At 43.2% G+C, this 13,493-nt stretch overlaps 1 protein-coding gene across 7 annotated transcripts in view; it reads right to left on the reverse strand.

Annotated features, from left to right (window-relative positions):
* plekhg4 (pleckstrin homology domain containing, family G (with RhoGef domain) member 4) overlaps positions 1-7,889 on the reverse strand; it is a 50,365-nt gene extending 42,476 nt beyond the window's left edge. For all 7 annotated transcript variants that reach the window (XM_027018652.2, XM_027018656.2, XM_027018654.2 and 4 more), the window contains exon 1: positions 7,748-7,889. In XM_027018652.2, coding sequence (XP_026874453.2) covers positions 7,748-7,750 — 3 coding nt within the window. In that variant the 5' untranslated portion in view covers positions 7,751-7,889. The remainder of the gene's footprint in view (positions 1-7,747) is intronic.
* Between the last annotated feature and the right edge of the window lie 5,604 nt (positions 7,890-13,493).

The raw sequence follows: 13,493 nt of genomic DNA on the forward strand, positions 1-13,493 counted from the left end.
ACATAAACAAAACGTTAAAAGATTTTTATTTTCTCTGAATTTCAGCCACTTTCATTATCTTTCATCTGTCTGCCTTACACATCTCTCGTTCCCATGAACTACACTGATCACGATCTCATACCATCACTAGCACACACTCATTCAGACCATCTGGTATCTTAGTCTCCCTCACTCGCTCTCCCTCCCCCTCCATCTCATTCTCTCTCTTTCTCTCTCTCTCCCCCCTCAATCTCAGTCTCCCTCACTCTCATTCACTCTTTCTCTCTCTCTCTCTGTCTCCCTCACTCATTCTTTTCCCCCCTCAATCTCAGTCTCCCTAACTCTCATTCACTCCCTCCCTTCCCCTCTATCGGTCTCCCTCACTCTCATTCTCTCTCTCTCTCTACCTCCTCTTCTGATTCTCTCTCTCTCTCCAGTTCTCCATCCCTGCCCATTTCTGTCTCTCAAACATTCCCATATGGTGCAGCACTGATGAATTGTGCTCATAAGAGTCCAAGCATCAGAGGGCTGGACTAATCCTGTCTGAATTGGGCTCACAAGCTGCTAAACTATATATCAAGACTGTTTAGCTTTGGATGCATAAATAAAACAAACATATATGGTATTCTTCTGCTGAAAAGCAAAATTTTTGAACATTTCTGGAGAGGAGGAGTGTTCACTCAGTGCCTGCCGTATGAATACTGCAATTACAGGGTGACTATAAAAACCTAACAATAAACTTTCAGGAATTCTCCAAATGCTGTCCAACATGGTCAATGATAGCAGTTAGAGAGGTACACAGATCTTCATTGGGGCTGCAGAGCACAGCTTTGAAAGCTTGAGAAGAATAAGGTCCATGTTTAAGGCAGGCCGGAACCAAGTGTGAAAACCTCCAAACTCCAGCATCTGTCTGAACGGAGCAGCTCTCATAAACCACCAAAAGGTCTCAAACTTCTAATCAATGCTCAGGACATTTTAACATCACCTTATAGCTCATAGTGCAATAAACCGATAGACACACAGGCTGACATTCACATGTACAGGACAAGCTGCGTGATCTGAGCTGGGACACTTATTAAGACATTCCTGTTAGGACTGAAACACCATTGCTCAGACTGAGGACTTGGGAGTTAATTATTCTAGAAGGACGGCAGACGAAAACAAACGTCATTAGAACGTAAAGTAGACCGCGTTCCTCCTGCGCTTGGGGCCTATCATTCTCTAAGTTATCAGCGCTCTTTCCTTCATATTCTCTCGCTCTCCTTTCCTCCGTGGGCTGGCAGACACAGACCGGAGCAGAACGGAGGACTGTTTAACAGCCTCCAGATTTAAAGGGCCACACACGTAGTCATCTTCCTACCCCCTGCTGTATGAGCTATTAGCACACTCGGTTGAAGAGCTATGGGCCTATAGGGCATCACTCTGCAGAGCTCTGTAGCTATGGCAACCAAGTAAACACACTACCTCATGAGCAAATGAGAAATTTACACCCTCTCTCCCTCACTAGGCACTCATCCGTAAAACTCAGGCTCAAATGTTTCTCTGAAGATTTGTAGTTCCATTTGGTCTCCATTACTGAGAACCTTCATATACTGTAATTCTGCAATAAATAAAATAAAGAATATTGCTAACCTCAGCATAAAAGTAAAGTGAACCATTCCACAAACACATGAGCGAGTGGTGTGCTGTGCTGGCTGGGACACTGGTTCCGTGCAGACGCCTGGGATAGACGCGTCTGTCATGGTCCCCCTGACAGCAGCACTGGGACTGAGTTGTAATCAAGCATCTGTCTCACCAGTGGCAGATTAGATTACTTAACTAATCCTGTCTCAGTGGGTCACGCTCTGGCTAATGAATATTCAATCACATCCTCTGCTCCCAGGGGTGTGGTGAGTCTCTCTGCTAACTGTGGTCTTTCCCCCACCCTCCCCCCACACCCACCTACACCCCACACCAGTGCTTTCCATAAAGGGAAGAGGTTCAAGCTCTGCCTAAAAGCTCAACGTCTACTCTTGACCGACAGGTCATATTCACTGTGGAAGCGGATGTATGTGTCATACACAGGGCTAGCGGTGGTCAGATGATGAAGGACTGGTCACTTGCTACACTGTGATATCAGCAGCAAGAATGATACAGGGACAATACAGGGTTATTTTCCTAGTGGTTTTCTGGATAAAGGTACGAACTGTGTGCACTCCAGAACTATGGGGGATCCTAGTCACTAGTCAGCTTTTAAAGAGGAGGAACATATTTCTGGTATTAAGTGGTGATGGATGGAGAAACACGAACACACACACACATATACACAAGTGTGAGCACACACAAAGAGAAACAAACACACACACACACAACGACAGACCCAACATTTCATTGCAGAAAGCAATGACATAAAACAAATACAACAATAACAAACATGACACAGTTTGCTTGTGCCCGCCTGTGAGAGGCAAACACATAAACAGAAAGAAAGTGAGCTAAGAGTGTTGCCAGTTCCAGACTCTTCCTCATCGCTGAATTGTACAGTTTTTGATCTCTCTAAATTAACTGCTGATCGTATATCAGAAAGTAAGCGCTCTCGTTGAAAGGAAAGTTCTTGCACTTGCGCTGGGGTTGGATCTGCCCCTTGTCCTGTACTGAGGAAACAGATGTCCCTTGCTCCAGTCTGCCTCGGATCTCCTATTTCTACATCCAAGTTCCCATATGCCTCTCATCTAGAGAACCTCTCGAATGTCACATGGGCAGAAAAGGTATTCTCAGGAAATAGTTATCCAACGTAAAATGGATTAGTGTGCAAATGTCCATATTTAACTATATTTCCAACAGCTTGAATTCCCTAAGAGAGAGTTAAATAGGTGAAAATAGGAAAAAGGCCGCAATGACAGTGATAACAGTGAAGTACTCTCAGTTTAGGAAACAGAAACTTGTCACCTGGCAAATTACAAACTGTCCGAACAAGAAGAATTCAACCATGTTTAGGTCACTGATTTGCTGTTGATACAAAAGGTGAAACTATGTTTGAACTATGTTTAAGAACACATTTAATATATGTTAAAGCACACATATGAGTGTAACACCAGTAGCACTATTAATAACCATGCATAAACATGGCTGTAAAATATGTACTCGCTTTAGTATGTTGCTCGCTTTAGTAAATAATAAGATTTTGAAATACAAAATATTTCAGGGCCTGTTTGGTCCCGTAGCTCAGGGCATACATACTGTTCAAACGTTCCATCATTTAGAGATGGTACTTTACTTTCCAAAAGGCAAATAGCTTTGTGGAGTAATGGTAGAAGCCATGCTGGAGTTGTCTTTCACATTCCTGGATTACAGCGGTGGAGAATGGGTGCGTATGAGTCGGTGAGTATGAAAAACCTCTCAAGAACTGAAGACACTTCATCAAAACACAGGACAAGCAGGTTCCACATTATTTGAAGACCAAACATTGCTGTAGGCTCACAGGTCATCCCCGTTCCTCACAGGTCATCCCCGTTCCTCACTGTTCTATCCCCTTACTTTGATTTGTCCAATTACATCATATAAGACTCCCAGCTTTGCTTTGCCAGCGCATGCCTTAAAAAAAGTGCTAAACAATAAAATGAGACAGTCACATCCTCAGAAATGCCACTGGAGTTAATTAGTAGGCGAGACATCCCGTGCACTCAGCACTGTGAAACAAAATAATTTCAAACGGATGAGTCTGTCTGCGTTGAGACGAGTCATTTCTTCACCCCAAAACACTGACATGTAGAATTTGTGCCTGACACCTTCACCCTGGGAGTCTCTCTATTTGGTTACATTCAAAATAATGTACGGTCTGTTCAATCCCTGTCACAGGGAAGTGAGCTCAGACAGTTCAGGGCTCTGTCCGCTACAGGTCCAGAAGTAAACACTGAACCAGATCACTCCACATTTTACTAATGTGGACCAGCACACAAATGCCTTCAAAATCCTGCTGCGCATTCAGTCAAATCAAGCTTGAGCTCATCATAAGCACAAGTTGCTGACTAAAGATGCACTGAACATGTTTAACTTCAACAACCAAGCCATAACTACACAAATGTAATCCACAGCTAATTCAGGTTTCCATGACTACACAATGAACCTTGGGCATTCAGAATTAAGGAACTGGAACCACACAGCCAGAAGACTCACAGGCTCTGTGGTCCACACAGCTTCTGCTGTCTTCTCAAAATAATCCTAGCTAATTTTAATCGGTCTCCCCCCTGAAACCTGAACTGGCAGAAGGATCCGACTGAACCTGCTGGACGATATTTACCCTAATGCAAGTCCACAAGTGCCCTACTCATTAGGGTTAATCCCCAGAACACTAAATAACCTCAAAGCCTGCCCATTCACATCAAAGACTATTCATATACACACAAAAAAGTTGACTTTTGGCCCAGTGCCAGTGATGGATAGCGTCCCAGTCTGAGCTATTGTGATGGCGCTGTCTGGGGCTGAACTCAGCAGGACACAACGTAAGGTCACGTGAGCAGAGCTTTGGGCATCTTGGGGGTTCAGAATTATGAGATTGCCTAACTATAGGCCATGATGATAAATCCAAGAACCTGTTGGTCCTCCAGCTTTTTATTATTGTTGTTGTTTACTTACTTACATAAACAACTATTCACTTATTTAATATTAGGGCTACTTTTATTTACCAAAAATGCCAACTTACAATTTATTGTCCATTATGATCAAAAGGACACTGTTTCATATGTAATAAGTGAATATATAGTAATAAGTGAGTTTCATTATAGAGGTAATGGTTAATCTGCATGTGCAGTGATTGTTTTATCATTACCATCCCACAACAAAGGCAGTCAACATGTATGTGACCATGCTTACCTGTTGTATGAGACGGTATCCTATTACCTGTCTGTTTACAGGTATGAGATCTGCATCTGCTTAAACAGGTCCCGCTACTTATCAGGCTTGTAGGAATACCCACACACTGTCAATGAAGCAAGGGATGGTTTGTTTGTTTGTGTGACGGGTACTTCCTATACAAAACACATCACTGAGTGGGAATGTCAGAATAAGCAATAGACAACTAATCACAGGAGGACATAAAATGACCATAATCGACTGCAGCAGCTATAGCAAACACACAGACTTCATCTTTGTACAGCAGGTACAACTATCGGCACCTTTGGCTTAAGCCACAGTGTATATAACAGTAAAATGTGTAGGCACTTGTGCACTTGAGATAGGCATGTTAACGTGCTGGATAAAGAACAATAAATCACACAATATTGAGGAAACAAGTCATAGTCACTATGTACACTATTGAAAAGGACAGCTTAACCAGAGGTTAGGTGTGTTTGTGTGTTGAAAGAGAGGGATGAATCACACAAGTATTCAAACGTATCGGGCACATGCACACTTTCCATCTCGCCGCCTTGACTGGCTACTGAATGTGTCCACGTGTTTGATTGTGTCCTCAGTGCCGGTCACACTGAAAGGGTCTCAGCCCTGCATGGATGACTCACTACTTTTCACGCAGGACTTAACCTGCACAACTTAACCTTCATCTTTACCTGTTCTTCAGCTCCTTCTCTTCATTCTCTCCTTCCCTCTCTATTTTAGTCACTCTTTCTATCAGTCAATCTTGCTCTCTCTGACAGTAAAAACACTGACTCCTTTGCAACTCAACCTGACAGCTTATGATCTAGCTGGAGGTCACATCATAATACCCAGAGAGAACGTGTTTAAATGGGCACATGTGCTCTGAAATATGTAGTCAAGCTTGTGCCTGTCCAGTCGGCTAGCAATAGTAGATAACCGATCAAACTGAGGGAGAGGATAGGGACTGCACAAGTGTTCAGCAGGCTGAGCAGAGGGAGCACTCCTTTACCACAGCAAAATACACAGCAACCTACCCAGCAGCTGTGTACTGCTACACACACAGACACACACACACACACACACACAAAACCTGCTCTGTTAGGTTTTTGTTCTCCCTATGCACATTCAGCTCACATAAAAGCTCTGTCTCATACACACTCACACACACAAATCCACCCTGTCAAACACATGAGATTGCTCCATACAGTGACAACAAGGTTCTTTGGCACCTGTGTCCATTGCAACATACATTTGGCTGTTTTCTCACAAGCCCTGTACAATTTTGACCCCAGACAGCAAACTTCTGCACCACTCAGACTAGCAGGCAAACAGAATCCGTCACCAACGTCCCTCTGGTCAGTTAAACAGTAACACTTCACACAAGGACTCCTCCTTGAGAACAGATTCAGTCTGAAATCAAGCTTCTCATCTCTGGCCTTCAAGTAAAACACACACACACACACACACACACACACACAATCCCCAAAGAAAACTACCACCTCTTCAAACACAGCTAACAGATAACCCCTGGCCCTTGGCCCACCTCTCCACAAGTGCCATGAATCAAGTTACGCGTCAGAGGCCGCGCCAAATCTCGCAGACGCAGAGCACGCCGGAAAGGAAGGGCAGCAGGCGTGGTGAACAAAAGGGACCTATTTAAAAGCACGCACACGCTGCCATCATGAGAAACAGCACAACACTGAACAAACCTCTGCACTCTTTACGGAAGCATTATAAATGCGTTATGTGTCTGTTTAGTTCTGTTTTCTGTTGGGGGCGAGGAGAAGGGGAGGGGTCATGGAGAGCCATGCCTACAGTTGGATTTTCAGCCCTTCAGCACACCTGTGTGGTTACTGAACTCACCTGGGCTGATGCACTCACACACAACCTAACGCTGCACCAAACACAGTGCAAACTGATGCCGACCTGCTACTTTTCTTTCCTGGCCCTGGTTCAGTGTCAGCTCACTTCAGCACAAACACAGGGGCAGACTAAATTGAATCCACACGTTTTCTTGCAAGAAAGACACAGGAAGAGAGCGCATGAGAAAAACTGAATTAAAGATAGAAACACAAAGACAAGAGTCATGATCTCACGTAACCTCGCTGTCCTTTCACTGTACTGTAGTCCTGTCCAGATCTGAGAAGCCTTCACATTACAAAGTGGAAAGCGGAGAATCAGAGAGAAAGACGATCATGTATTTTATGACACAAAAACAAATCATCGTTCCTATAAGCAATATAACCACACACACACACACACACACACACACACACACACACACACACACACACACACACACACACACACACACACACACACACACACACACACACACACACACCTCCCCCGACAGGACTGACCTCTCTGTAAACACACTCCAATTTCTAGAAGAGAGGAGTGGAAGGCATGGTAGAAGGCGGCAGAGAACAGCTGCAGTCTTTTAACACACACACACACACACACACACACACACACACACCTCTCAGCGGAGCTCTTCTACGCTGAGTCTCCAGTTTAGACTTCTAGGTTCTTGCCTTTACCTGTCTCAAGGTCAGCTTGGCCTACCAACACAACAGACACATGGCCTGTACACTCAAACAGTGCGCTCACTCTATCACACACATACACACACTACACAGGAATACACATCAGAGAAAATGCAGGTACACCATCTTACGAAAGGTATAGCCTTTCATTACCACATGTGAACACAGACATATGCATGCATATAAATACATACACACACACACACACACACACACACACACACACTCTCTCTGTCCTTCTCTCTCCCTTCTCCACCCCTCCCCCTCAAACCCCCATAAGGTAAAACTATTAACACCTCAGTACAGTTCAACCCCCCCAACCAACCCTCAAAAGCAAAGCAAGCACTACAGTCAAATTCAGAACTCACCATGGTGTGACGAGGGCGTATGTGTTAATCTTCTACTTTCTTGGTTCATTTTCCTAACAGTCCTGTAGTCCCAGGACTCTGCTGCCTGCCTGTGTGTGTGTGTGTGTGTGTGTGTGTGTGTGTGTGTGTGTTTAACTCTCTACAAGGCGGGTCTCCAACACACTGACACACTCCACTTACTGCAGCAACACAGCAGCAAGGTAGAGACCGCCTACTCTTTACCCCTCCCCTCCCATTTGTGCCAGCCCTGTCACTCAGTCAGTTAGGACCGCCTACATGGGGGGAAAAAAAAAAGCGAGAAAGCTTCCTTTCCACTGCCTGTGTGCTATTGCTGTATTTCGCTCTGTAAGGAAACCTGAGAGGGACAAACTTAAACTGCTGTAATTCAGAAAGGGGTTTTTTTATTATAAAAACTGCCTTCAGAAATAAATTGATAGAAATTTCAAGAGAGAAAGCATGAAACAATATACCAAAAAATAACGATTCACACCCATGAACAGCACAGAAGTCTGGTGATCAATCACATTTTATGTGTAAAAAAATTAAAAAATTAAAAGAAATAAAAAAAAAAAAAAGTGTGTGTATATGTGTACACACACACACACACACACACACACACACACACACACACACCAGGAGTACCCCCTTCTGCAATATCACTTAAATGTCAAATGAATTAAAACTGTATCACCTCTAAATAAAAATTATTTCAAAGTTGACAAATAGAGTATTTCCTCTTATGCACAATCAAAAATACAAAACTACATTGAAAAAAACAGCCGTAATTAGGAGGTACAGAATAAGCCACAGTACCACTAACTGAAACTGTAGAGGCTGTCCTAGTAAAATGATGCCACGGACAGTGTGCAACTCGCTAAGTCTCGCTCTAGAACACAGACAGGGATTGTGCTTGGCATAGGGGCTATGAGTGAAAATGAAAACGAAGGACACTGCACAAAGTCAGTCTCTATGGACGGCATCCAAGGAAAAAAACGTTTGCTCTTCAGCACAAATCTGCAAGATTAAGCTTTACCCAGCACATGAACGTGGTAAGAAGCCCGATGAGTACTGGGAGCACATTCTTTGGTCAGTTGACACCAAAATAAATGTGTTCAGCTCAGATGGAGTCCAGCATGTTGGCGTAAACATAGCCAGGGCTACCACAGTGCGGAGGGGGAGTGTGATGATACAGGGCTACAGAAGTGCAAAAGGTGTTGGGGAGAGGACATTTACTGAAGGCACCATGAAGATCTTGGGATTTAACAAAATATTGGCTGCCCGGATAACACCCAGTCACCAGGATCTTAGCTAAAGAGGAATGATCCAGACCTTACGGTCAAAATCACCCGAGAAAAAAGTGAAAACTATCACCTGCCCTAGCATGCCACCTGACCTCCATCTAATGGAACCCCTGTGGGGTTTTTAAAAATGAACATTAGAGCAGCACCACCTGTCTACCAAAGAGCAGCTGAAAAAAGAACTGCAGAACATCTCTCCAGAAATGGTTTCTGAAGAACTGCAGAACATCTCTCTAGATGTTTGTGTAACCATGGTATCACCCATGTTAAGGAGGACTGAGTCTGTCTTCAAAATAAAGATGGACATACAAAGTATTAAAAAAGTAAAAGATTTGAATCTCAGTAATAAAAGGTGTACTGACTTTTGTTGTATTGAGTTACCACTGTGGGGCCTGAAACCTTAAATCTGATGGTCCGAAAGTGTTCAACAATATGACCAGCAAGCCTTCTCTTACTCTGCAATGAAGTAAGGAAGCTCAAAGAAAAAGAACTACACCCTCAGAACCTTAGAACCCCTTAGAGCTAATGCTATGATTTAAACCTCTGCTTTTTCTAATATAAACTGGTTCCTCCTCCTAGAAACACTTTGCTTGTATATCTGATGATGAAATCTCTCAGTGGTTAAGATGCTTGACTAGTAATCAGAAGGTTGCCAGTTCAAGTTACACCACCACCAGATTGTCACTGCTGGGCCCCTGCGCAAGACCCTTAACCCTTAATTACTCAAGTTGTGTTCAGTCAGAATTGTAAATTGTGTTGGATAATTGTCAGCTACATGTTGTAAATGTAATACTGTTTCTTTGGAAACCTTGTACTTCACTGGAATTCTCATTATCTTTACATATATGTAATCCAAAGGGATTCCAGGTGAGTAACTTCAGGGTATTGTAGTAACTGATGTAGAGATAATGAACAATTCTAGTGAAGTACACAAGGCTTCCAGAGAAGCAGGATATCTCAGAGCAAAGGTCTGTGCAAGCAAAGTGAAGAGGCTCTCTGGTGAACTTGACTACAATTTTTAACTTCTATCTCTACATCTTATACTACACATACATGCACACACAATATATATATATATATATATATATATATATATATATATATATATATATATAAATGGAAAATACAATAAAAATATGTATATAATATATATTAAAACTAAATACAATGATGTGAGCCTGGTGCACATCCCACTGAGCTAAGGATACCAAGTTCCCTTGTGGTGAGTCAAAGTTTCTGGGAGGCTTTGAGTTAATTTGGCCAGTCTAATGCAGTACCAAAGACCTTCGGTGCCTGTGCACATCACTCACACACTTTCTCACTCACACAAATCTTAGCTTGTTATACTAGTGACATGATTCCATCCCCGAAACACTGCAGTTTAGCAGTAGATATTCCACACGTCCAGTGTGGACGTGAGGATCGTCCAAGTAAACGTTATTTTAACACACAGTACTGCATGTGCCATTGATGTCTGCTTGAGTTACAGATGGACACGGGCCTATATTCCAGTATCAGCACCCCAATGGAATGCACAGTTCCCTCGTGTACCAGAGGGCTCAGTACTTCACTCAAGGCAACAACAATGATCACCATCACCACAATCACCACCCACTGACCCACTGACCCCATGACCTCTGGAGCTGCAGCCAAGAACCCTTTAGAATAGGCTCGAATCAAGACTTCATAAAATACAAAACCACCAAACAAAGCAGGAATAAATACAAAAAGTGAAAATAACTGGTGAAAATAAATGTTTGGCGTGCAAGACAACTTCAAACTGTACACTGCCAATATACGACAGGCAATATGAGTCAGCCTCTTAGGAGTCAAAATGCACAAGACTTTTAATATGAGCTTTGCTGCAAGCTACGCCTTGTAAATCTAATATACACTTAATTTGTTTCTGCTGTATTGCCATTTTTGTCACAGCTCTAATGTGTGTAGAGACATGAAGATGATCAAATTAAGCTTCAAATTAGACTTAAGCTTAGCTAAATAAATTCTACTCTAGGAGGTGACAGTGCATTAGCACCTGGTTAAGGAAGGACCGTAGCAACAATAGCACCTACTATAATGCAGAATGCAAGTGTCAGTAGTGGTGATGCATAATGTCCTGCACAAGTGTGCTTATGCTTGTTTGCTCCCCGCCCTTTTCTAACCATAACCTCACCCTTTTCCCTACCTCTTAATTTACCTCCCACCTCATGCCATCAACTCCGTCATTTCCTTCTGTTGGGTTTAATTTACAGATGCATACAGTTCAAGCCTACCCAAACTAGATTCTAGTCAGGGAACTCGCCTCTCTTACACGATCTGTGTTAGACACAAAGCATGCGGGGTAAACCCTGAAGTTTTATTAGGTTTCCGAAGTGTTCTCGGTGTGACTTTTATACACGCATGTTATGGCAGATAATGGAAAAGCATTAATCAATCAACAAAAACAACACTTAAACAGGTAAGAGATTTCATTTAAATATTAAGTTACCTGTCACTGATGTCACCTGTAGACCTGTTCTGTGCTGTGACTTGTCTTTGCCTTTTGGCTGACTGAAATGTTGTCTTAGATGTTGGTTTTACTGGAAGAAACTTTTCTGCGCAGCTCATAATAAGACTACCAATTTTTTGCATGTAGAGGCGACAGTGGTGAGGCCACACACACACAAACACACACACAGAGAGAGCTGTAGCTAACCCACGCTTAATGCACTTGTGTGTGCCTTTCAGTCCAAGGGACTCATATAGTTACTGTAATGCCAGCTCTATGGACAGATCCACCCTGTCCAAACCTAGCCCAGCATATACCCATTTCTCATTTAAAGCCCATTTAAATTTAAACAGGCAGGTGCAAATGTTTTGTCTTTCTGGCTCAATCCCATTTCGAGGCCCAGTGTACAGATCTAATTTGCACTCCTGCTTCAGGTGGTTTGAGGTCTAAATCTAATTCCTAAGCATCACTAGCTACAATAATAAACCCTCTAAAGAGGTCTGGCTCACATCTGTTTCCAGGGTCTTCAGAGGTGGCACATATTATGGTATCTGAAGAACAAAATAAAAAAAGGTCCCATTGAAGTTTAACACGTCTCTTCTCGTTCATTATCCGACGTCTCTCTCTCTCTCTGTCTCCCAGTCTCTCCACAGTGAAGGAGCCCTCTGACTTTCTAAGTGTAGCCTTATCTGACACCAGAAAGTTACGTTATAAAGTGTAATCGGGCCTGAAAGCTACCGAACTCTTTAAGCCATAAACATACATTGTTTGAAAGAGCACAGCCACGACCGGGGCAGGAAGGAGAGTGAATTCAGTCTCATCTGTAGCTATTGTGGCAAAGAAGTGGAAAGTTTTGCCATGAGGCAACTCGCAGATCTGCCATTGTTCTCCGGATGAATGGATGACGTCTTATTATACAGTATTTCATTTTAACTGCCAGCAGGAAGAAAAAAGAGCTGGTATATGGGTATGTGGGTGTGGGTGTATATGTGTGTGGGTGTGGGTGTGTGTGGGGGGGTGTATATGTGTGTGGGTGTGGGTGTATATGTGTGTGTACAGGCAGGGCCATACAAGCCCATACGAAAATGCCTGAGGGAAATGAAAAGTTTAATTTTTCAATATCTTTTCTGGAGGGACAGTTGCACAAGGCAGCGTGGGATGATCTGAAAGGATCCCTCCTCCCCAGAGAGGAGTGCACAGGGTGAGGAACAGGTCACCCAGGAGCGCTCCTATGTGATGTGTGAAGGACATAAAGAGACTTACCACGCAGCTACAGCAGGACAGGGCAGCGTGTAAAAAAGATCAACGAGACGAGAGATTCGGAAAAGCTAAAGGATTTGATTTTCTCAAGAGCCACAGGAGGCCACGGGAGATGTGGGGGAGGACCATGACGAGGACTTTCCGGCATGCCAGAGATCATGATCTATCTGTGTATCAGAGATCATGATCTATCTGTGTATCAGAGATCATGATCTATCTGTGTATCAGAGATCATGATCTATCTGTGTATCAGAGATCATGATCTATCTGTGTATCAGAGATCTTGATCTATCTGTGTATCAGAGATCTTGATCTATCTGTGTATCAGAGATCTTGATCTATCTGTGTATCAGAGATCTTGATCTATCTGTGTATCAGAGATCATGATCTATCTGTGTATCAGAGATTATGATCTATCTGTTTTTGTGTGTAAATGTATGTCTGTGTCATTGTTATAAATAGTATAGCAACAGGTCCAGGCCTCAGACACTGACCTCTGGCTGGACTCACATAGATAAAGGGAAAGCTGATGTAGCACACTGAGACACACACACACACACCTCTGATCCCAGAGGCACCATGGTGACCTCTCTCTCCTTTTCTTACTTTCTCCCTCTCTTTCCTCTCTCTGCAGGGGTAACACATTATAGCATCCTCTTATGTCCCACAGACCACTCACATGCTTAAAACCTGTAAAGAA

This window comes from Electrophorus electricus, chromosome 21 (genome assembly GCF_013358815.1).
Source record: "Electrophorus electricus isolate fEleEle1 chromosome 21, fEleEle1.pri, whole genome shotgun sequence".
Lineage (NCBI taxonomy): Eukaryota > Metazoa > Chordata > Actinopteri > Gymnotiformes > Gymnotidae > Electrophorus > Electrophorus electricus.